At 41.7% G+C, this 18445-nt stretch overlaps 1 protein-coding gene across 1 annotated transcript in view; it reads left to right on the top strand.

The window, feature by feature from the left end:
- Positions 1 to 18148, top strand: part of FNDC7 (fibronectin type III domain containing 7) — a 32109-nt gene extending 13961 nt beyond the window's left edge. Inside the window, exons 7-12 of the mRNA XM_070785990.1 lie at positions 735 to 992; positions 1688 to 1942; positions 5709 to 5963; positions 8656 to 8916; positions 11919 to 11948; positions 18081 to 18148. Coding sequence (XP_070642091.1) covers positions 735 to 992; positions 1688 to 1942; positions 5709 to 5963; positions 8656 to 8916; positions 11919 to 11948; positions 18081 to 18112 — 1091 coding nt within the window. The 3' untranslated portion in view covers positions 18113 to 18148. The remainder of the gene's footprint in view (positions 1 to 734; positions 993 to 1687; positions 1943 to 5708; positions 5964 to 8655; positions 8917 to 11918; positions 11949 to 18080) is intronic.
- Positions 18149 to 18445: the final 297 nt, after the last annotated feature.

Below are 18445 nucleotides of genomic sequence, written 5' to 3'. Positions count from 1 at the left end.
ATTAACTATATGTACAAATAAGAATACAGTAATACAACTATATAAATAACAATTATAGCTGGATTACATACATTTTTATCCAGATGAGGGAATCAAATAATTGGTGCCTTTGGAATTTGGAGTCAGAGGCCATCAATAAGGTCTCAAGGGCCTTCCAGAGGGAGTGGTTTTGAACTAGATCTTTAAGGATGAATGGAATGTTGGTGGAGCAAGAGCATTCCAGAGAAACCCCATATGAGTTAGACATTTGTCACAATTTGTCCATGAGGTAATGTAGGGCTCTTCTAAAATGTACTAATGCAAGGCTTCCTCCTCTCCTCCACCCCTGAGTTTTATCTAGTTTAGAGTCTGGAAAGACTGATAGGATCTAGAAGTTAGACTAAATATGATTTTGTCAGGAGAAGGGTCCCACATTCCAGTAGAAGGGACACAGTCTCTGAAACATGGGAAAAAACATGCACGTTGGGTGGAGAATTAAGGAGTCAGGTGAGGCAGGGGGTGTGGGGAGCAGCTGGATGTGTCGACAGGGTAGCGCTTATTATAACCTTGAATGTCATGCAGAGAGAAGCTATCCTCTATGTAGTGGGTGTCAGGCCAGGATCACTGTTGGGCAGACCTGTAGGAGACTCTTACAGTGACTGCAGAGACTCCTGGGCACGGAGACGCCGGGACTCAATGCCCCTCTGACAGCATGGCTCCTGTACTGACGTCCTTCTCTCTACTCCTGCTTGCAGCTCCCTGTTGTCCTAGTGACATTAACCCTGTGCTGGTGTCCAGTGACAGAGTCGAGATTGTCTGGTCTCCCGTCCGAGGTGCCGAACTTTATGAAACAAAGGCTGTGGATGGGTTCAATGTGGTTGAGTGTAATGACACGGCTCCAGCTTGCACGCTTTCTGCTCTAGAGTGTGACACCAAGTACAACATCACGGTATATTCCTTCAGCGAAGTCCGGGGCAGCAATACATCATGTACTTCCCAATTCATAACCACAGGTATGATACAACAAGGATTTTGTTCACCGATGTCTGGATGGCTCACCTCTATGTCCCTCAGGAAAGGCATTCAGCAAGTATGGTAAAAAGGTTAACTGCCACTAATGACTCTTGGTAGGGATCCTGAGAGCCCCTCTTACTAAGGAGAGGCAGAAGAGAAGGTGGAAGAGGGAAAGAGGACAGCAAGAAACAGGAAACCCTGGGGAGAGTGGAAGGATTGGCTGGTGATTACCTCAGCCATTCACATCCTCCTAACTTTGGGGCCGGAGAAGGCAATGGCAACCCACTCTAGTACTCTTGCCTGGAAAATCCCATGGGCGGAGGAGCCTGGTGGGCTGCCGTCTATGGGATCGCACAGAATTGGACACGACTGAAGCAACTTAGCAGCAGCAGCAGCAGCCTTGGGGCACCTGCCTATAGTCACACCATGAAGGTGCAAATGTTTGTCTTAATTACTTTTGCTTTTGGAGTTCAAATGGCTCCTTAACATTTTCCAGTTAGCCCAACACTATGGGAATCTAATACCATCTGTCAATGTCAGCAAGGTTTCCACACAAAGGCCCTAGGAATTTGGCCTGAGCACAAGGTATGGTTGAAAGTAATCATCTCATTTAGGGGAGAAAACAAGTTTTAGACCAAATGCCACGTGTGATATTTCTTGACTCTGTTTCAGTTCCTAATCTAAAATCTCTTAGCTCCTTGCAGTCCTGAAATCAAAAACATTTCAAAGGATGACTTTTCCATGATTAATGTGCGCTGGCAATCCACTAATGATGAGGCCACTTACACGGTGACTGCCCAGGGAGAGAAAGGGCTGCACCAGTGCAGCAGCACCGGAGAGTCCTGCATCCTGGGGGGCTTGCCCTGTGGCTCAGTGTTCTCTGTCACTGCTGTGGCTGAAACACCCGCAGGACGGAGCCTGCCCAGCTACAGTGTGCCTCTAGAGACAGGTATGTAACTACATACAATGGAATGCAATGGAATATTAGTCAGCCAGAAAAAGAAATGAAATTGGGTCATTTGAAGAGGCATGGATGGACCTAGAGGGTTCATACAGAGCGAAGTCAGAAAGAAAAAAGTAAATATTGTATAATATTATTTACATGAGGAATCTAGAAAAATAGTATAATGATCTTATTTGCAAAGCCCAAACAGAGACACAGACGTAGAGAAAAAATGTATAGATACCAAGGGGGAAAGGGGAAATGAGTGAGAGGAATTGGGAGATTGGGACTGACATATATACTACTGATACTAAGTATAAAATAGACAACTAATGAGAACCTCCTGTGTAGGTCAGGGAACTCTACTTAATGCACTGTGGGAACCTGAATGGGAAGGAAGTCCAAAATGGAGGGGATATGTGTATATCTATGGCTGATCCACTTTGCAGAAGAGTAGAAACTAACATAACATTGTAAAACAACTATACTCCAATAAAAAATAATTTAAAAAAAGAAAGAAAGAAATGGTATGTAGCAACTGCAACTTGAACCTTAGTTCCAGTGGGGTCGTTAGGAATTGTTTTAGGATATGAACTTTATCACTTGATTTACCCTAAGTGTGGTAGAAATACATTAATCTCAGAGAAGCCTTTCAAAGAGCCCCAGTCTTAGGAAACTTTCAACACAGGTTCCATATAAATATCATCTGAAGGCTCTAATATATTCATACACCAACATCAAAGGAGGAATCCACTGACTCTGCAAAAACATTTCTTTGACTTCATATTCCCCCATGACACAATCTACCAAAGCATCTAACAAGTGACCAAATGAGCTGGCTTATCATTTATTTCTTTGGTTCAGCCTTTCAAATCTTTCTCTTAAAAAGGTTTTCTGAGTTTCAGTTTCCTAATTGGTAGAAGAGGATAATGGCTTCAATGGGTGGTTGTGAATATTACATTTTTTATGCTGCAAAGCACTTAGCATAGTGCCTGCTTGCATGGTAGGAGCTGGATAAAAGAAAGCTGTTATTACTTGATAACATTTGAGTGAATGAAATATAGCAAATTACTTAAAGCCTTTGGGTCTTATTTTCTCTTATATATAACGATAGATGGCACTTTGGAGCAGATAAGTTGAAACATAAAAGGCCAATAGGGACAATGCCAAATATGCAGGAAGGTTCCAGATATCCTATATGCTGTATAATGGATCTTTGAAGAGTTGAGAATTGATTGTGGTACTCTTAGGTGGCTAAGAATATTTTAAGCTTTTATATAAACCATGTTATAAGGTTTTATATCAACTATGATATGTTTTATATCACAATGCAAAAAGGCAAAATGGTTGTCTGAGGAGGCCTTACAAATAGCTGAGAAAAGAGAAGTGAAAGGCAAAGGAGAAAAGGAAATATATGCCCATTTGAATGCAGAGTTCCAAAGAATAGCAAGGAGAGAGAAGAAAGACTTCCTCAGTGATCAATGCAAGGAAACAGAGGAAAACAATAGAATGGGAAAGACTAGAAATCTCTTCAAGAAAATTAGAGATACCAAGGGAACATTTCATGCAAAGATGGGCACAATAAAGGACAGAAATGGTATGGACCTAACAGAAGCAGAAGATACTAAGAAGAGGTGGCAAGAATACACAGAAGAACTGTACAAAAAAGATCTTCAAGACCCAGATAACCGCAATCATGTGATCATTCACCTAGAGCCAGACTTCCTGCAATGTGAAGTCAATTGAGCCTTAGGAAGCATCACTATGAACAAAGCTAGTGGAAGTGATGGAATTACAGATGCTCATGATGATGCTGTGAAAGTGCTGCACTCAATATGCCAGCAAATTTGGAAATCTCAGCAGTGACTGAGATTCAACGGGACTGGAAAAGGTTAGTTTTCATTCCAATCCCAAAGAAAGGAAATGCCAAAGAATGTTCAAACTACCACACAATCGCACTCATCTCACATGCTAGCAAAATAATGCTCAAAATTCTCCAAGCCAGGCTTTAACAGTACGTGAACTGAGAATTTCCAGATGTTCAAGCTGGATTTAGAAAAGGCAGAGGAACCAGAGATCAAATTGCCAACATCTGTTGGATCATCAAAAAAGCAAGAGAGTTCCAGAAAAACATCTACTTCTGCTTTATTGACTATGCCAAAGCCTTTGAATATGTGTGAATCACAACAAACTGTGGAAAATTCTTCAAGAGATAGGAAATACCAGACTACCTGACCTGCCTCCTGAGAAATCTGTATGCAGGTCAAGAAGCAACAGTTAGAAATGGACATGGAACAATAGACTGGGTTACAAATCGGAAAAGGAGTATGTCAAGGCTGTATATTGCCACTCTGCTTTTTTAGCTTATATGCAGAGTACATCACACAAAATGCCGGGCTGGATGAAGCACAGTCTGGAATCAAGATTGCCGGGAGAAATATCAATTACCTCATATACGCAGATGACACCACCCTTATGGCAGAAAGCGAAGGACTAAAGAGCCTCTTGATGGAAGTGAAAGAGGAGAGTGAAAAAGTTGGCTTAAAACTCAATATTCATAAAACTAAGACCATGGCATCCGGTCCCTTCACTTCATGGCAAATAGATGGGATGGAAACAGTGACAGACTTTATTTAGGGGGGCTCCAAAATCACTGCAGATGGTGACTGCAGGCATGAAATTAGAAGACTCTTGTTCCTTGGAAGAAGAGCTATGACCAACCTAGACAGCATATTAAAAAGCAGAAACATTACTTTGCCAACAAAGGTCTGTCTAGTCAAAGCTATGATTTTTCCAGTAGTCATGTATGGATGTGAGAGTTGGCTTATAAAGAAAGCTGAGTGCAGAAGAATTGATGCTTTTGAACTATGGTATTGGAGAGACTCTTGAGAGTCCCTTGGACTGCCAGGAAATCAAACCAGTCAATCCTAAAGGAAATCAGTCCTGAATATTCATTGGAAGGACTGATGCTGAAGCTGAAACTGCAATACTTTGGCCACCTGACGCAAAGAACTGACTCATTGAAAAAGACCCTAATGCTGGGAAAGATTGAGAGCAGGAGGAGAAGGGGACAACAGAGGATGAAATGGTCAGATAGCATCACCAACTCGATGGACATGAGTTTGAGCAAGGTCCAGGAGTTGGTGATGAACAGGGAGGCCTGGTGTACTGAAGTCCTTGGGGTTGCAAAGAGTTGGATGCAACTGAGCGACTGAACTGACTGATCAACTATGTACTATGAAATGCATGAGAAAGGCAAAACACATTTTATTGCAAATGTGATAATACGTATTAGGAGAAGAGGTAAATGCAACCATTGCATTGAAATTTGCAACTGGAATCATTAAAGCTGAAGAACAACAAAGGATTTCTTTCTTATACTGAAAAAAGTTGGGGAGAACCTCACATTAATTACCCACAGCCAGTTAGTGAACTTCGTTCTCGGGGAAAGTACTTGCTATATACAGTGATGTTAAATAATGTATCAGAGAGAATGAGATTTTGCTTAACAAAAGGACATTTTTAAAGTTTTTAAAAAATTTTTATTGCAGTATAGTTGATGTTCAATGTCATATAAGTCACAATACAGTGATTCACAATTTTTAAAAGTATGTTCCATTTATAGTTATTAAGGATATTTTGACTAACAGTTAAAGGTTTGAGAAATCTAGGATACTGACTGAAAGACAGACAGAATACCATGCTTGGTTGTTTTTCACAAATAACCCTTAGTGGAAATAAATTCCCAATTTTTTCTTTTTCCCCATTTGAGCGCCGTGCTGCTCAGCCAGTCTGACGGTAACTCAGGTCACTCAGTCAGTAATCAACGTGAGCTGGACTATTGGGACTGGGGCCCTAACCTATGTGACGGTTCTGCAGTCACACACAGGACAGTCAAAGTGTCACACCCATCAAAACCACTGCCTCCTGGGATGCATCACATGCGGCATCAATTACACAGTGGCAGTAAAAGCAGTTAGTGCCACTGGGTTGACTGCGGACTGCGCCTACCAAAGTTACTCCTCTAGTAAGTGAAATCTAGACTCTAGTTCTAGAGTATCAACAAGGACCTTGACTATTATAGATCCAGACATAAGCCCTTCCATCTCATTTAAAAGCATGCTGCATCTCCACCACGCTTGCATGATAAATTCAGATTACTTTCTAAAATGTTTGCAATTTTCCTCTTGATTCAGAACCTCAAAGCTTCGGAGGCTTTTGTTGGTGCATGCTAAGTCACTTCAGTTGTGCCTGACCCTTTGCGACACCCTGGACTATAGCCTGCCAGGTTTCTCTGTCCATGGGACTGTAGCCCTGTATCCCACCAGGCTCCTCTTTCCATGGGATTATCCAGGCAATAATCCTGGAGTGGGTTGCCATTTCCTCCAGGGATCTTCCCAACCCAGGGATCAAATCCGTGTCTCTTGTCTCCTGCATTGATGGATAGGTTCTTTACCACTAGCACCACCTGGGAAACCCTTTTGGTAGTTGGTGAATGAACTCCCTGATAACAAGGTTCAAGTGGACTTTCTCTGAAAGAAGGCTTGGTTTTTATATGATCGAGCTACGTGCAGCACAGAGTAACTCAGTCAGGCAGAGTTTTCAGAAAGCATTTAGATCACATATTCTATTTGGCTTGAATTTTTTGTTTCTCAATATTATTGTGCTACTACCTCTCTCTTCTAAACCACTCCAGCTTCTCCTATGGTATCTTATTTTAACAGGCTTCAAGAGCAAGTATTGCATTTTGTTCTTCACAAAGACCAATTAGAGAATGGAGGGAGAAGTAAGGAGTGGTACAGGGTTAACAAATAAGATTTCACTGGTATGATTCTAGTCCACTACAGTGGCTGTTTAGAGCGCTGTTTCAGGAAAAAAAAAAAAACTCTCAAGATTAATGGGATGCCTCTCAGGCTTAATGGGAGCGTGAGTACTGCAACCAGTTAGCTGCATCTGTTCTGAGGCATGAGGTGGGAGAGTTGAGATGTAATTTTCATAGGACTTCCCTGGATGTCCAGTGGTTAAGACTTTATGCTTCCACTACAAGGGGCTCAGGTTTGATCCTTGGTTGGGGAACTAAGATCCCATAAGTCTTTCAACAAAAAAAAAAGAAATAAATTAATTAAAAAATGAAATTTTGGCATCCCAAAGGTAGTAGAGTGAGTCTTCAACTTAGGAGTCTAAAGATATGGCTTCTTAAACTGTCCTGCCTTATCTTATTCCTTGATTCTATTTCCTCCTTGGTAAGAGAAATAGGAATGATTATGGTGTGAAAGCATTTAAAACCTGCTGCATGCTATGTACTAAGTTGCTTTGTGTGCATTTATTAGTCACTCAGTCATGTCCATGGAGAAGGCAATGGCACCCCACTCCAGTATTCTTGCCCGGAAAATCCCAAGGACGGGGGAGCCTGGTGGGCTGCCGTCTATGGGGTCGCACAGAATCAGACACGACTAAAGCGACTCAGCAGCAGCAGCAGCAGTCATGACCGATTGTTTGTGACCCCAAGGACTGTAGCCTGCCAGGCTTATCTGTCCATGGGATTCTCCAGGGAAGAATACTGGAGTGGTCACTTCAGTTGTATCCAATTCTTTGCAACCCCATGGACTGTAGCCTGCCAGGCTCCTCTGTCCATGGAATTCACCAGGCAAGAATACTGGAGGGGTAACCATTCCCTTTTCCAGGGGATTATCCCAACCCAGGGATTGAATCCAGATCTTCTGCATTGCAGGCAGATTGTTTACTATCTGAGCCACCAGGGAAGCCCAGAACACATATGTAATCTGCTTTATAATTTCTTTCATTAGAGTTGCTGCCTAAGTTCTCACCTTGATATCTAGTTCTGGAAATACGGTCCACTGCTTACCCTCACACCTAAAAAAACCTTTTTTTTTTTTAAAGAATGAATCAAAGGAACCTAATTATCTGTAATACTTATTATACAATAACATCTTTATTTTGTTTACTGAGGAATCCACCATTTGACACCCAATGTGTGGCCTGCTCAAGGTATTCAGTAAAGGAAAAAGGGAAAGTACCCAGTCAGCACAGATGAAGTGTGGACTAGCGACAAGAATCATGTTACTCAGCTCAGCAAAATTTAGGTCTTTTCAACTAAAGCTGAATGCAGTTAATTATATCTAAATTGAATCCCACTAAAATCATTATGGGCTTTCCCAGTGGCTCAGTGATAAAGAATCTGCCTGCAATGCAAGAGAGTTGCAGGTGACACAAATCAATCCCCAGGTTGGGAAGATCCCCTGGAGCAGGAAATGGCAACCCACTCCAGTATTCTTGCTTGGAAAATCCCATGGAGAGATGAGCCTGGTGCGCTACAGTCCATGGGGTTGCAAAGAGTCAAACATGACTTAGTGACTAAACAACAATAAAAATCATATTATGGGTAGTATGGGTAGGATGTTATGAAGGATCTTGACAAGGATTCTGTGTATTTGACTCATACAGTTTGAGTCATATACCCTTCATATCTGCCAAGTACTTGGACTCACCATTGCTCTCTATTGAAAACTCATGCCCCACCTCACCCTCACACATGGATCTCTAATCATGTGGCCCAGGACAGAAGGAACTTGATACCCCCTCAAATCTTGCTCTAATCGGTTGTCATTTAGAGCAGGACACTTACGCTGTTTCCCATAGTAGCAGAGGCTAGGTTTGTGGTGGTGGTGGAATAGTGATGTGTTTGTTTTATCCTTCAGGTGCCTGCTGCCCTTTAGGGGTGAAATTATACAGGCTGGGCCCTAATGGCATCCGGATCCACTGGCAGGCCTCCAGGGGCTCTGCCAATTACAGCACCGACCTCTATGGTTCCAAAGGCATTTTCACATGTGCCCCAAGCGCTGGCCTCAGTTTCTGTGATGTTACCGAGATACCCTGCGGGGATGTGTATACCGTGATGGTGTCACCAGTTGCTGAGACGGGACTGAAGCTTACTTTCTGTCCAAAAAAAATATATTCAGGTAGAGAAAGTTATGACCCTTTATTTAAAACTAACCCTTGACTCAATCTGTGAATGAAGGCTAAGAGCAATCACACTTTGCTATGTAGGAAGATCAAAAAGGGCATGACATTTCTACATCCTATAGGCAGATTCTGGCAACAGGGGACCCCAAGCTCCTTTGGAATTGTGATGCTTTGTTATAATTTGATTTGGAGGTACTCCTTTCATCCCTCTCCCTCTCATCAGAAAAAGGAACAGATGCTTGCTTAAACAGTAAAATGGATTTAAAACAATTTTCTGCTTTGAGATTTGAAGATAGGTTTTATTCATGGTTAGAGGTAATGACAGACAACATGGAATATTTGAAATTAAGAGACTTGAACCTTTATTTGCACAGATTCAGACCTATGATTGAGGGAGAGTTGGAGGATCAGAGAAAAACAAATTTATAAATCATAAGCTAGGTTTGGAAGTACGAGTGGGCAGACAGTCTGTGATCACAAAACATGACTGTCAGCAACTGCCATTTCAACAGAGCTGATGGAAAAAGACGAGCAATTCTCCTGCTCTGTATTCCAGCACCTTCTGCTACCTTGCCCAGGGCATTGTCATATTTTTTTCATATATTTATAAAATAAAAAGATGATGAGGTCCTATAACTCTGCAGGGGAATGCAGGAAGAGTAATAAATGTTGGCTTAGAAAGCTTTACTAGTAACCAGAATCTAAAATTTCCAGTTATGTGTAGGTGACAAGAAGGTTCAAGACGGCTCCTGGTGATGGAACAAGGCCAGTTCCTCTTCGGGGGTGTTCTCACTATCCTTGGCTGTCATGCTCTGATTCCTTGCTTTCTCATTATCTTGTCCAGAGGACAAGCTGGCCCAAAGCATGGCCCTATGAGAAGGGACAGGAGTAGGTTGTTGGGTTGAAGATGAGCTCTGAGGAAGCAGAGCCTACAGGTCAATAATGATACTTCATTGTATTTGCATAATGCTTCAAAATTTACCAAGTGTTTTCACGTTCAATATTTCACTGAATGCTCAAATAACTCTATAAGGCAGGTTCAACAGATTTTATTTTCTCCAATTTATAAATGAGAAAACTGAGATTCAAAGGCTCCCAAATCTCTATCTATAACCCTTCTCTTCTTCTGATCTCTAAATCCATATTCAAACATGTTATCTCTACTTAGAGATACACCTCAGGCATTTCAGTTCCTCAAGACCAAAAGGAACTTCTGATCCCATGCAGTTTCTGATCTCCCATCATCCTTGTTTCAGGTATTCAAGCCTGAAAACCCTGGCGTCAGCTTCCCCTCTCCCTCACCTTCCATATCTAAATAGTCTCCAAGCTCTGTTCTTTTCACTCCATGATGGTCTCTAAATCCAACTTCTTCTCTTCATTCCTACAGCTACTTCAGTACTTCAGGGTCTCACTACCTCTCCCCTATACTATTACACCAGTCCTATCCTCCTGCCCTCTTACCAGTCTTCATGCTATCACTAGAGTTATTATTCCAGGACACGGACCCAACTGTCTTTCTTTCACGCTACAAAATTCTCAGAAGTTTTCCATTGCTCCATAGGATAAAATACAGTCCTCTGAGCATGGCATTTAACATCCCTTACAATCTGTCCCTCTTCTATCTTTCTACACCTGTACTAACAGAAGTTTAATGTAAGTCTGAAAATTTAAAATTTTCTAGTAGCCACATTAAAAACATAAAAAGAAATAGGCAAAATTAATTTGCATATATTTTCATTAATCCAATATATCCACAATATTCTAATTTTCAACATGGAATCAATGTAAAAAATTTGTATTTTTTCCATAGTAAGTCTTCAAAATCTTGTGTGTGTTTGTTTAAGACAGCACATATCAGTTTAGACCAGCCACATTTGGAGTGCTCATAGCTACATATGGTGAGTGGCTACTCTATTGGACAGTACAGTTCTCGGCTCATTCCCCAACATCCTTACTGAGAAGACTCTATTCTCTAGTCCTATGGAGTCATTCACACCCCTCTGCCCTTACCACACATGCATACTATGCCACATCGTGCTTCTGGGCTAATGCAGCACTCCTCGCTTTGCCTGGAATTCTGCCCCTCCCCCAACCAAGGGAACTCCACCAGCCCAAACTCCCCCTCCTCTGTGAAGTCTTCTCCAGTTCTCATAGGCTGAGTTCATCTCTCTCTTTCCTTTATAACTCCACAGCACACATTATTGGCACCACACCATATTTCTGTGAGTTGAATGTCTGTAATTTCTGCTAAATGGCAATCTCTTAGACTCTCAGTACTTTGCATATAACTGTTGCCCTATATATTTTAAGTTAAAAAAAAAAAAAAGAATGAATAAGAGTTTATGTGTTTATGATAATACAGCCAGTAAGTGAGTGAGTGAAGTCTTTGCTTCTTCTCCTAATTCATACTCACAATTTAACTTTTAGAGAGACACTCTCTCTGATGGTTTGTTAGTTGGAACTCTGATATCCTTTGGTGGGGTGCCATCTCAAGCCTATAGTCTTTGCCCTTTAGTAAGGGTTGGGTGTCCAGACTCAGGTTAGGGAATCTATCTTTGCTCTGGCTCCTTGATAAAAACCATGCATTTGGGGGAAGATTGTTGCTTTCGTTTTTTGTTTTTCTTTCCCCAATATCAGTGATGCCTTAATCTTATAATTAGGATGATATTGTAAATGATAACAATGATTAATATTTTTTGAGTGTAGTGTGCTAGCCACTATTCTAAGGGCTTTAGCTGGTGCTAAATGTGCATTAGCTTGACTGATACTTATAACAACCCTATGAGGTTGGCATTCTTATTCTTGCCACCTAACAAAGTGAAGCACAGAAAAGTGAAATGACTTATCCAAGTTAACAGTGTTAGCAGGTGTCTCCTTCTCTTATTACACAAGTTGGTTCTTATTCATTCTTCACTCACTTCCTATTATTCTTTCTTAAATTGTATCTCAAATACGTCAATGAATCTGTTTTAAACGCTTGTGTTTTTATTTATTACAGTAACCTGCTCTGGAAGTACACTTGGAATGGGTAAGTCATTTTTCTCATGGATAAACTAGAAAGAAATTTTTTGTTAAATTTTCAGTTCAGTTCAGTTCAGTTTGGTCGCTCAGTCATGTCTGACCTTTTGCAACCCCATGGACTGCAGCACGCTAGGCTTCCCTCTTCATCAACAACTCCCACAGCTTACCCAAACTCATGTCCATTGAGTCATTGATGCCATCCAACCATCTCATCCTCTGTCGTCCCCTTCTCCTCCAGCCTTCAATCATTCCCAGCATCAGGGTCTTTTCAAATGAGTCACTTCTTCACATCAGGTGGCCAAAGTATTGCAGTTTCAGCTTCAGCATCAGTCCTTCCAGTGAATATTCAGGACTGATTTCCCTTAGGAATGACTGGTTGGATTCCCTTGCTGTCCAAGGGACTCTCAAGAGTCTTCTCCAACACCACAGTACAAAAGCATCAATTCTTCGGCTCTCAGCTTTCTTTATAGTCCAACTCTCACATCCATATATGACTACTGGAAAAACCATAGCTTTGACTAGATGAACCTTTGTCAGCAAAGTAACGTCTCTGCATTTTAATATGCAGTGTAGGTTGGCCATAGCTTTTTTTCCAAGGAGCAAGTGTCTTCATTTCATGGCTGCAGTCACCGTCTGCAGTGATTTTGGAGCCCAAGAAAATAAAGTCTCAAACTGCTTCCATTGTTTCCCCATCTATTTGCCATGAAGTGATGGGACCAGATGCCATGATCTTAAGTTTTCTGAATGTTGAGTTTTAAGCCAACTTCTTCACTCTCCTTTTTGCGTCCATCAAGAGGCTCTTTAGTTCTTCTTCACTTTCTGCCGTAAGTGTGGTGTCATCTGTATCTCTGAGGTTACTGATATCTCTCCCAGCAATCTTGATTCAAGATTGTGCTTCATCCAGTCCAGCAGTTCTCATGATGTACTCTGCATATAAGTTAAATAAGCAGGCTGACAATATACAGCCTTGACGTACTCCCTTCCTGATTTGGAACCAGTCTGCTGTTCCATGTCCATTTCTAACTGTTGCTTCTTGACCTGCATACAGACTTCTCAGGAGGCAGGTCAGGTGGTCTGGTATTCCCATCTCTTTCAGAATTTTCCACAGTTTGTTGTGATCCACACAGTCAAAGGCTTTGGCATAGTCAATAAAGCAGAAGTAGATGTTTTTCTGGAACTCTCTTGCTTTTTTGATGATCCCATAGATGTTGGTAATTTGATCTCTGGTTCCTCTGCCTTTTCTAAATCCAGCTTGAACATCTGGAAGTTCACCGTCCAAGTACTGTTGAAGCCTGGCTTGGAGAATTTTGAGCATTACTTTACTAGCGTGTGAGATGAGTGCAATTGTGTAGTAGTTTGAGCATTCTTTGGCATTTCCTTTATTTGGGATTGGAATGAAAACTGACCTTTTTCAGTCCTGTGGCCACTGCTGAGTTTTCCAAATTTGCTGGCATATTGAGTGCAGCACTTTCACAGCATCATCTTTTAGGATTTGAAATAGGTCATTTGGAACTCCATCACCTCCACTAGCTTTGTTCGTAGTGATGCTTCCTAAGGCCCACCTGACTTTGCATTCCAGGATGTCTGGCTTTAGGTGAGTGATCACACCATCGTGATTATCTGGGTCATTAAGATCTTTTTTGTATAGTTCTATGTATTCTTGTCACCGCTTCTTAATATCTTCTGCTTCTGTTAGGTCCATACCATTTCTGTCCTTTATTGAGCCCATCTTTGCATGAAATGTTCACTTGGTATCTCTAATTTTCTTGAAGAGATCTTTAGTCTTTCCCATTCTATTGTTTTCCTCTATTTCCTTACATTGATCACTGAGGAAGTCTTTCTTATCTCTCCCTGCTATTCTTTGGAACTCTGCATTTAAATGGGTATATATTTCCTTTTCTCCTTTGCCTTTCACTTCTCTTCCTTTCTCAGCTATTTGTAAGGCCTCCTCAGACAACCATTTTGCCTTTTTGCATTTCTTTTTCTTGGAGATGTCTTGATCGCTGCCTCCTGTACAATGTCATGAACCTCTGTCCATAGTTCTTCAGGCATTCTGTCTATCAGATCTAATCTCTTGAATCTATTTGCCACTTCCACTGTATATTCATAAGGGATTATTTAGGTAATCAATGGTCTAGTGGTTTTCCCTACTTTATTTAAGTCTAAATGGTCTAATGTTTTTCCCTACTTTCTTCAATGTAAGTCTGAGTTTGTCAATCAGATGTTCATGATCTGAGCCACAGTCAGCTCCCAGTCTTGTTTTTACTGACTGTATAGTGCTTCTCCATCTTTGGTTGCAAAGAATATAATCAATCCAGATACTGACCATCTGGAGATGTCCATGTGTAGAGTCTTCTTTTGTGCTATTGGAAGAAGGTGTTTGCTATGACCAGTGCGTTCTCTTGGTAAAACTCTATTAGCCTTTGCCCTGCTTCATTCTGTACTCCAAGGCCAAACTTGCCTGTTACTCCAGGTATTTCTTGACTTCCTACTTTTGTATTCCAGTCCCCTATAATGAAAAGGACATCTATTTTAGGCTTCAGTTCTAGAAGGCCTTATAGGACTTCATAAAACCATTCAGCTTCTTCAGCATTAGTGGTTGGGGCATAGACTTGGATTACTGTGGCATTGAATGGTTTGCCTCAGAAACAAAAAGCAATCCTTCTGTTGTTTTTGAGATTGCACCCAAATACTGTATTTCAGACTCTTTTGTTGACTATGATGGCTACTCCATTTCTTCTAAGGGATTCTTGCCCATAGTAGTAGATATAATGGTCTTCTGGATTAAATTCACCCATTTCAGTCCATTTTAATTCACTGATTGCTAAAATGTCGATGTTCACTCTTGCCATCTCCTGTTTGATCACTTTCAATGTACCTTGATTCATGGACCTAACATTCCAGGTTCCTATGCAATATTGCTCTTTACAGTATCGGGCTTTACTTCCATCACCAGTCTCATCCACAACTGGGTGCTGTTTTTGCTTTGGCTCCACCTCTTCATTCTTCATTGTTGTTCTTTAGGGTGACTTAATGAAGTCCGAATCAAAGCTGACTCTTCAATTATAGAGGCAAATGCTTTCTTTCTGTGGTTTAAAGGGTCCCTGCTCTCCTCTTGCATAACTTTTTCTCCCCTCTTACATTGCCTCCCCTCAGATTCCACCAGTGGAGAGGAACTCCACTGGATTCTGAAATTATTTCAGTCTTCCAGGAAAATAAAAACATGCTTCAGAGAAGCAACTGATTCATGCCTCCCTTGAGAGAGTGGTTCCTAGCCCTGCTGTACATTGTGTCACCCAGAGAGCTTAAAACTAATCGATTTGTTGTTGATTTTCAGTCAGTAAGTCATGTCCGACTCTTTGCGACCCCATGGACTGTAGCCCACCAGGCTCTTCTGTCCATGGGATTTCCCAGGCAAGATTACTGGAGTGGGTAGTCATTGCCTTCTCAGGATCTTCCTGGAGATCTTCTCGACCCAGGGATCAAACCTAGATCTCCTACATTGCAGGAAGATTCTTTACCATCTGAGCCACCGGGGAAAAGCTTCTTAGGTGATTGTAAGGTGTAGCCACGGCTGAGAACTGCTGCTTTAGAGCAGAGCTTCTCAAAGCTTATTGTGCATAGAAATCACCTGGGGCCTTATTAAAGCAGATTCTGATTTCGTAGGTGTAGGAAAGATCTAAGACTTTGCACTTCTAACAAGGTCCAGGTGAAGCTGGTGACACTGATGCTGCTGGTCTGACCACACTTCTGGCAGTCAGGTGTTAGAATCTGTTAACGGCCTGCAGAGTCCTAAGATGCCTGCTTCCAGTTTGCATGGGTGGACGTGGCCAGCAGAGGTAAACGGGTGCTGAAAGGGCACCTGGAGTAAAGGTAACCCTCACTGCCACTCAGATGTGCTCAGGACTGATCCCATCTAGGCTATTCTGGGGGCCCCATGGGGGCTATTCTTGGCTTGGGGCTGTAGATATGATCACAGAGCTGTGTGTGCTGACCCGGTGAGTAGCATATGGTGCTTCAAGAGGAATCTTTGCCACCATCTTCTAGGAGGATTGCTTGATTTGAGGCCTTGGGAATACCCCTAGGGAATATTATAAAACCCAAAATACAGACCGGACATGTAAACACACACACCACACACACATAGTCAGACATGGCTGACTTCAGAGGATTTAAGAGAAAATGAAGCCTTCCTTTGAGCAAACCCCACTGGATAGCCTTCCAGCCTGGGCCAGCTCCCTTCCAACACTTCCTGCCACCAGTAGGACATATGCTTCTCTTTGCTGCCGGTTCTCTGTTTCCTCTCCCAGTCCATTTCTTCTCTGAGCACAGAAGACACATGTTTTCTAATTCTTGCCCCACCTGGTGTTGTTGTCTAGATAACTAAGTCATGTCCAACTCTTTGCGACCCCATGGACTGTAGGTAGCCCACCAGACTCCTCTGTCCATGGGATTTCCTGGACAAGAATATTGGAGTGGATTGCCATTCCCTTCTCCAGGGGATCTTACCGACCCAGGGACTGAACCTGCATCTCTTGCATTGGCAGGAGGATTCTTTATTGCTGAGGCACCGGGGGAGCCCCACCAGCAGTTCTGAAATAAGAATAATCCCTATTAATTTTAAAGGGTTTCTGTTTCCAGTGATTACAGGGAAACAGACCTGGCTTATTAAAAATAAATTATGAGGAAAGTTCTAAATTATAATTACTTGAAAAAAACTCCCAAAGTACTAATGCCCATAAGCTCTGGTCTTCAGGAAAATGTACATGGGCCTGAGTCTACATTCTTGGAACATCTTTCCAGTATTATGGTGGTTTTAATTCAATATTTCTCCTGAGCCCCAGAGGGGTAGTAGAATGGGGATCCTTGGGGATCCCTAGGAGGTGAAGAGTGGTGTATTATATATTGGTCTTCCCTAAGATTTTGTTAAAGAGATGATACTTTTTTAAAAATGCTTGAAAACCGTCTTTCTTAAGACCTTGCTATTTGAGATCACCAGAAACCTTGTTCAAAATGTATAATTTTAGGCCCCACACAGAGTTACTAAATCCCCAGGTGATTCATTCACATGCATATTAAAGTTTGCAGGTTACTGGTTGGGTAGTAGTGCTCAAACTTTGGTGTGTATCAAAATCTCTTGGAGAGCTAGCAAAGGCTGTAGGGACCCATGCCTGCTGAAGTGGGCCCCTGTGTTTCTATCAGGTTCCTATGTGATTCTGACACTCTCCAAGTTTGAGAAGCACTGCTCTAGGTCACTGCTGTCCACTTCCTATGTCCCTCTGGGCTGGCCTTGATTATTACTTCTCCTTTCTTAGCGAGTTTCAGTCTTCAACCTGAAGAGATCTGACCTTGTCTTTAAGAGATTGTTGTAGAAATTCTGCAAGACTATCAAAAATGATTATTTGGGGGTCTCTACATCATATATAATTCACTGTATTAAGGGAGAAATTCTAAATAGCTGTCCAATTTCAGCATTTCTCCTCTCTATACACAGGACTAGTCAGAGTAGGTCCCTAGCTGGCATGGGGCCTCTAGATACGCTAAGGGAAACCTTGGGAATCTTGTTGGTCTAAGGCTTTTGGTCTTACTTAACTCTTGGGTTATCCTAAAGCTTTTCAACAGCATGAATGGATTTTTTAAGAGACAGATCTGGGTTCAAATCCTGCCACTGTCCCTTTCCCTTAGGTAAGGTGCTTCAATTCTAAGTACAGGTTTCCTCATCTGAAAATTGGAACAAACTTCTCATAAGATGTTATGAAGCTTAAAGGAGATATAAATTGTTAGACCCAATGACAGGCTCAAAGTAGGCTCAGTAAATAAAAGTCTTGGGGGTGGAGAGGAAAGTCCTTTGTCTTGGGTCAGTAGTCTGAGCTCCAAGAGACTCTTGGGTAGGATTCATATCACAAAGCAGCAGAGAGAACATCCTGGTTAGTTAGACCCTGATGGTCAGTTTCTTCTTGCCCTTTGAACGGTTCAGTTTATCTTACTTTTCTGCTTACTTGCTGGGAAGTGCTGCAAAAATAGCATTTCAAATCGAAACGCTAATCTGAACCTCAGTGACATCTGAGGGCTTTTTAACTTAAGAAAACGTCTGCATACTAATGCATTTTGTGGCTTCCTCCCTTCCTTGCCTTTTTAGTGATTTACAGAGGGAAGAGAAATGTGGAATGACACAGTAAACCACGGTTAAAAACAGAGACTTGTCTAGTGAGTAATTTAAATTGAAATGTTATAATTCAAAGGCAAAGTGTTTTTTTTTTTTTTTGCTTTAAAAATTTCTTCCCATATCTTTTGCAGAGGTTCCTTAATTGTTAGTGTGATTAGAGCTGGAAAAAGTCTATTAGAATACAAAATTCCTCTAGGCTAGGACAAGCTCCTTTGGCCTTTAGAAGAACTGCTCTGACTCCACTTCCTGAGTTCAAGGTCAGGTGTGTCCTCAATGGCAAGGAGTTCAAGATCTGCTGCAGAGAAGACTCAGGGGAGAAATTAATCCAGAAAGTCTTG

This window comes from Bos indicus, chromosome 3 (assembly GCF_029378745.1).
Source record: "Bos indicus isolate NIAB-ARS_2022 breed Sahiwal x Tharparkar chromosome 3, NIAB-ARS_B.indTharparkar_mat_pri_1.0, whole genome shotgun sequence".
NCBI classification, from domain to species: domain Eukaryota; kingdom Metazoa; phylum Chordata; class Mammalia; order Artiodactyla; family Bovidae; genus Bos; species Bos indicus.
This window is presented reverse-complemented; position numbering and strand designations above follow the sequence as displayed.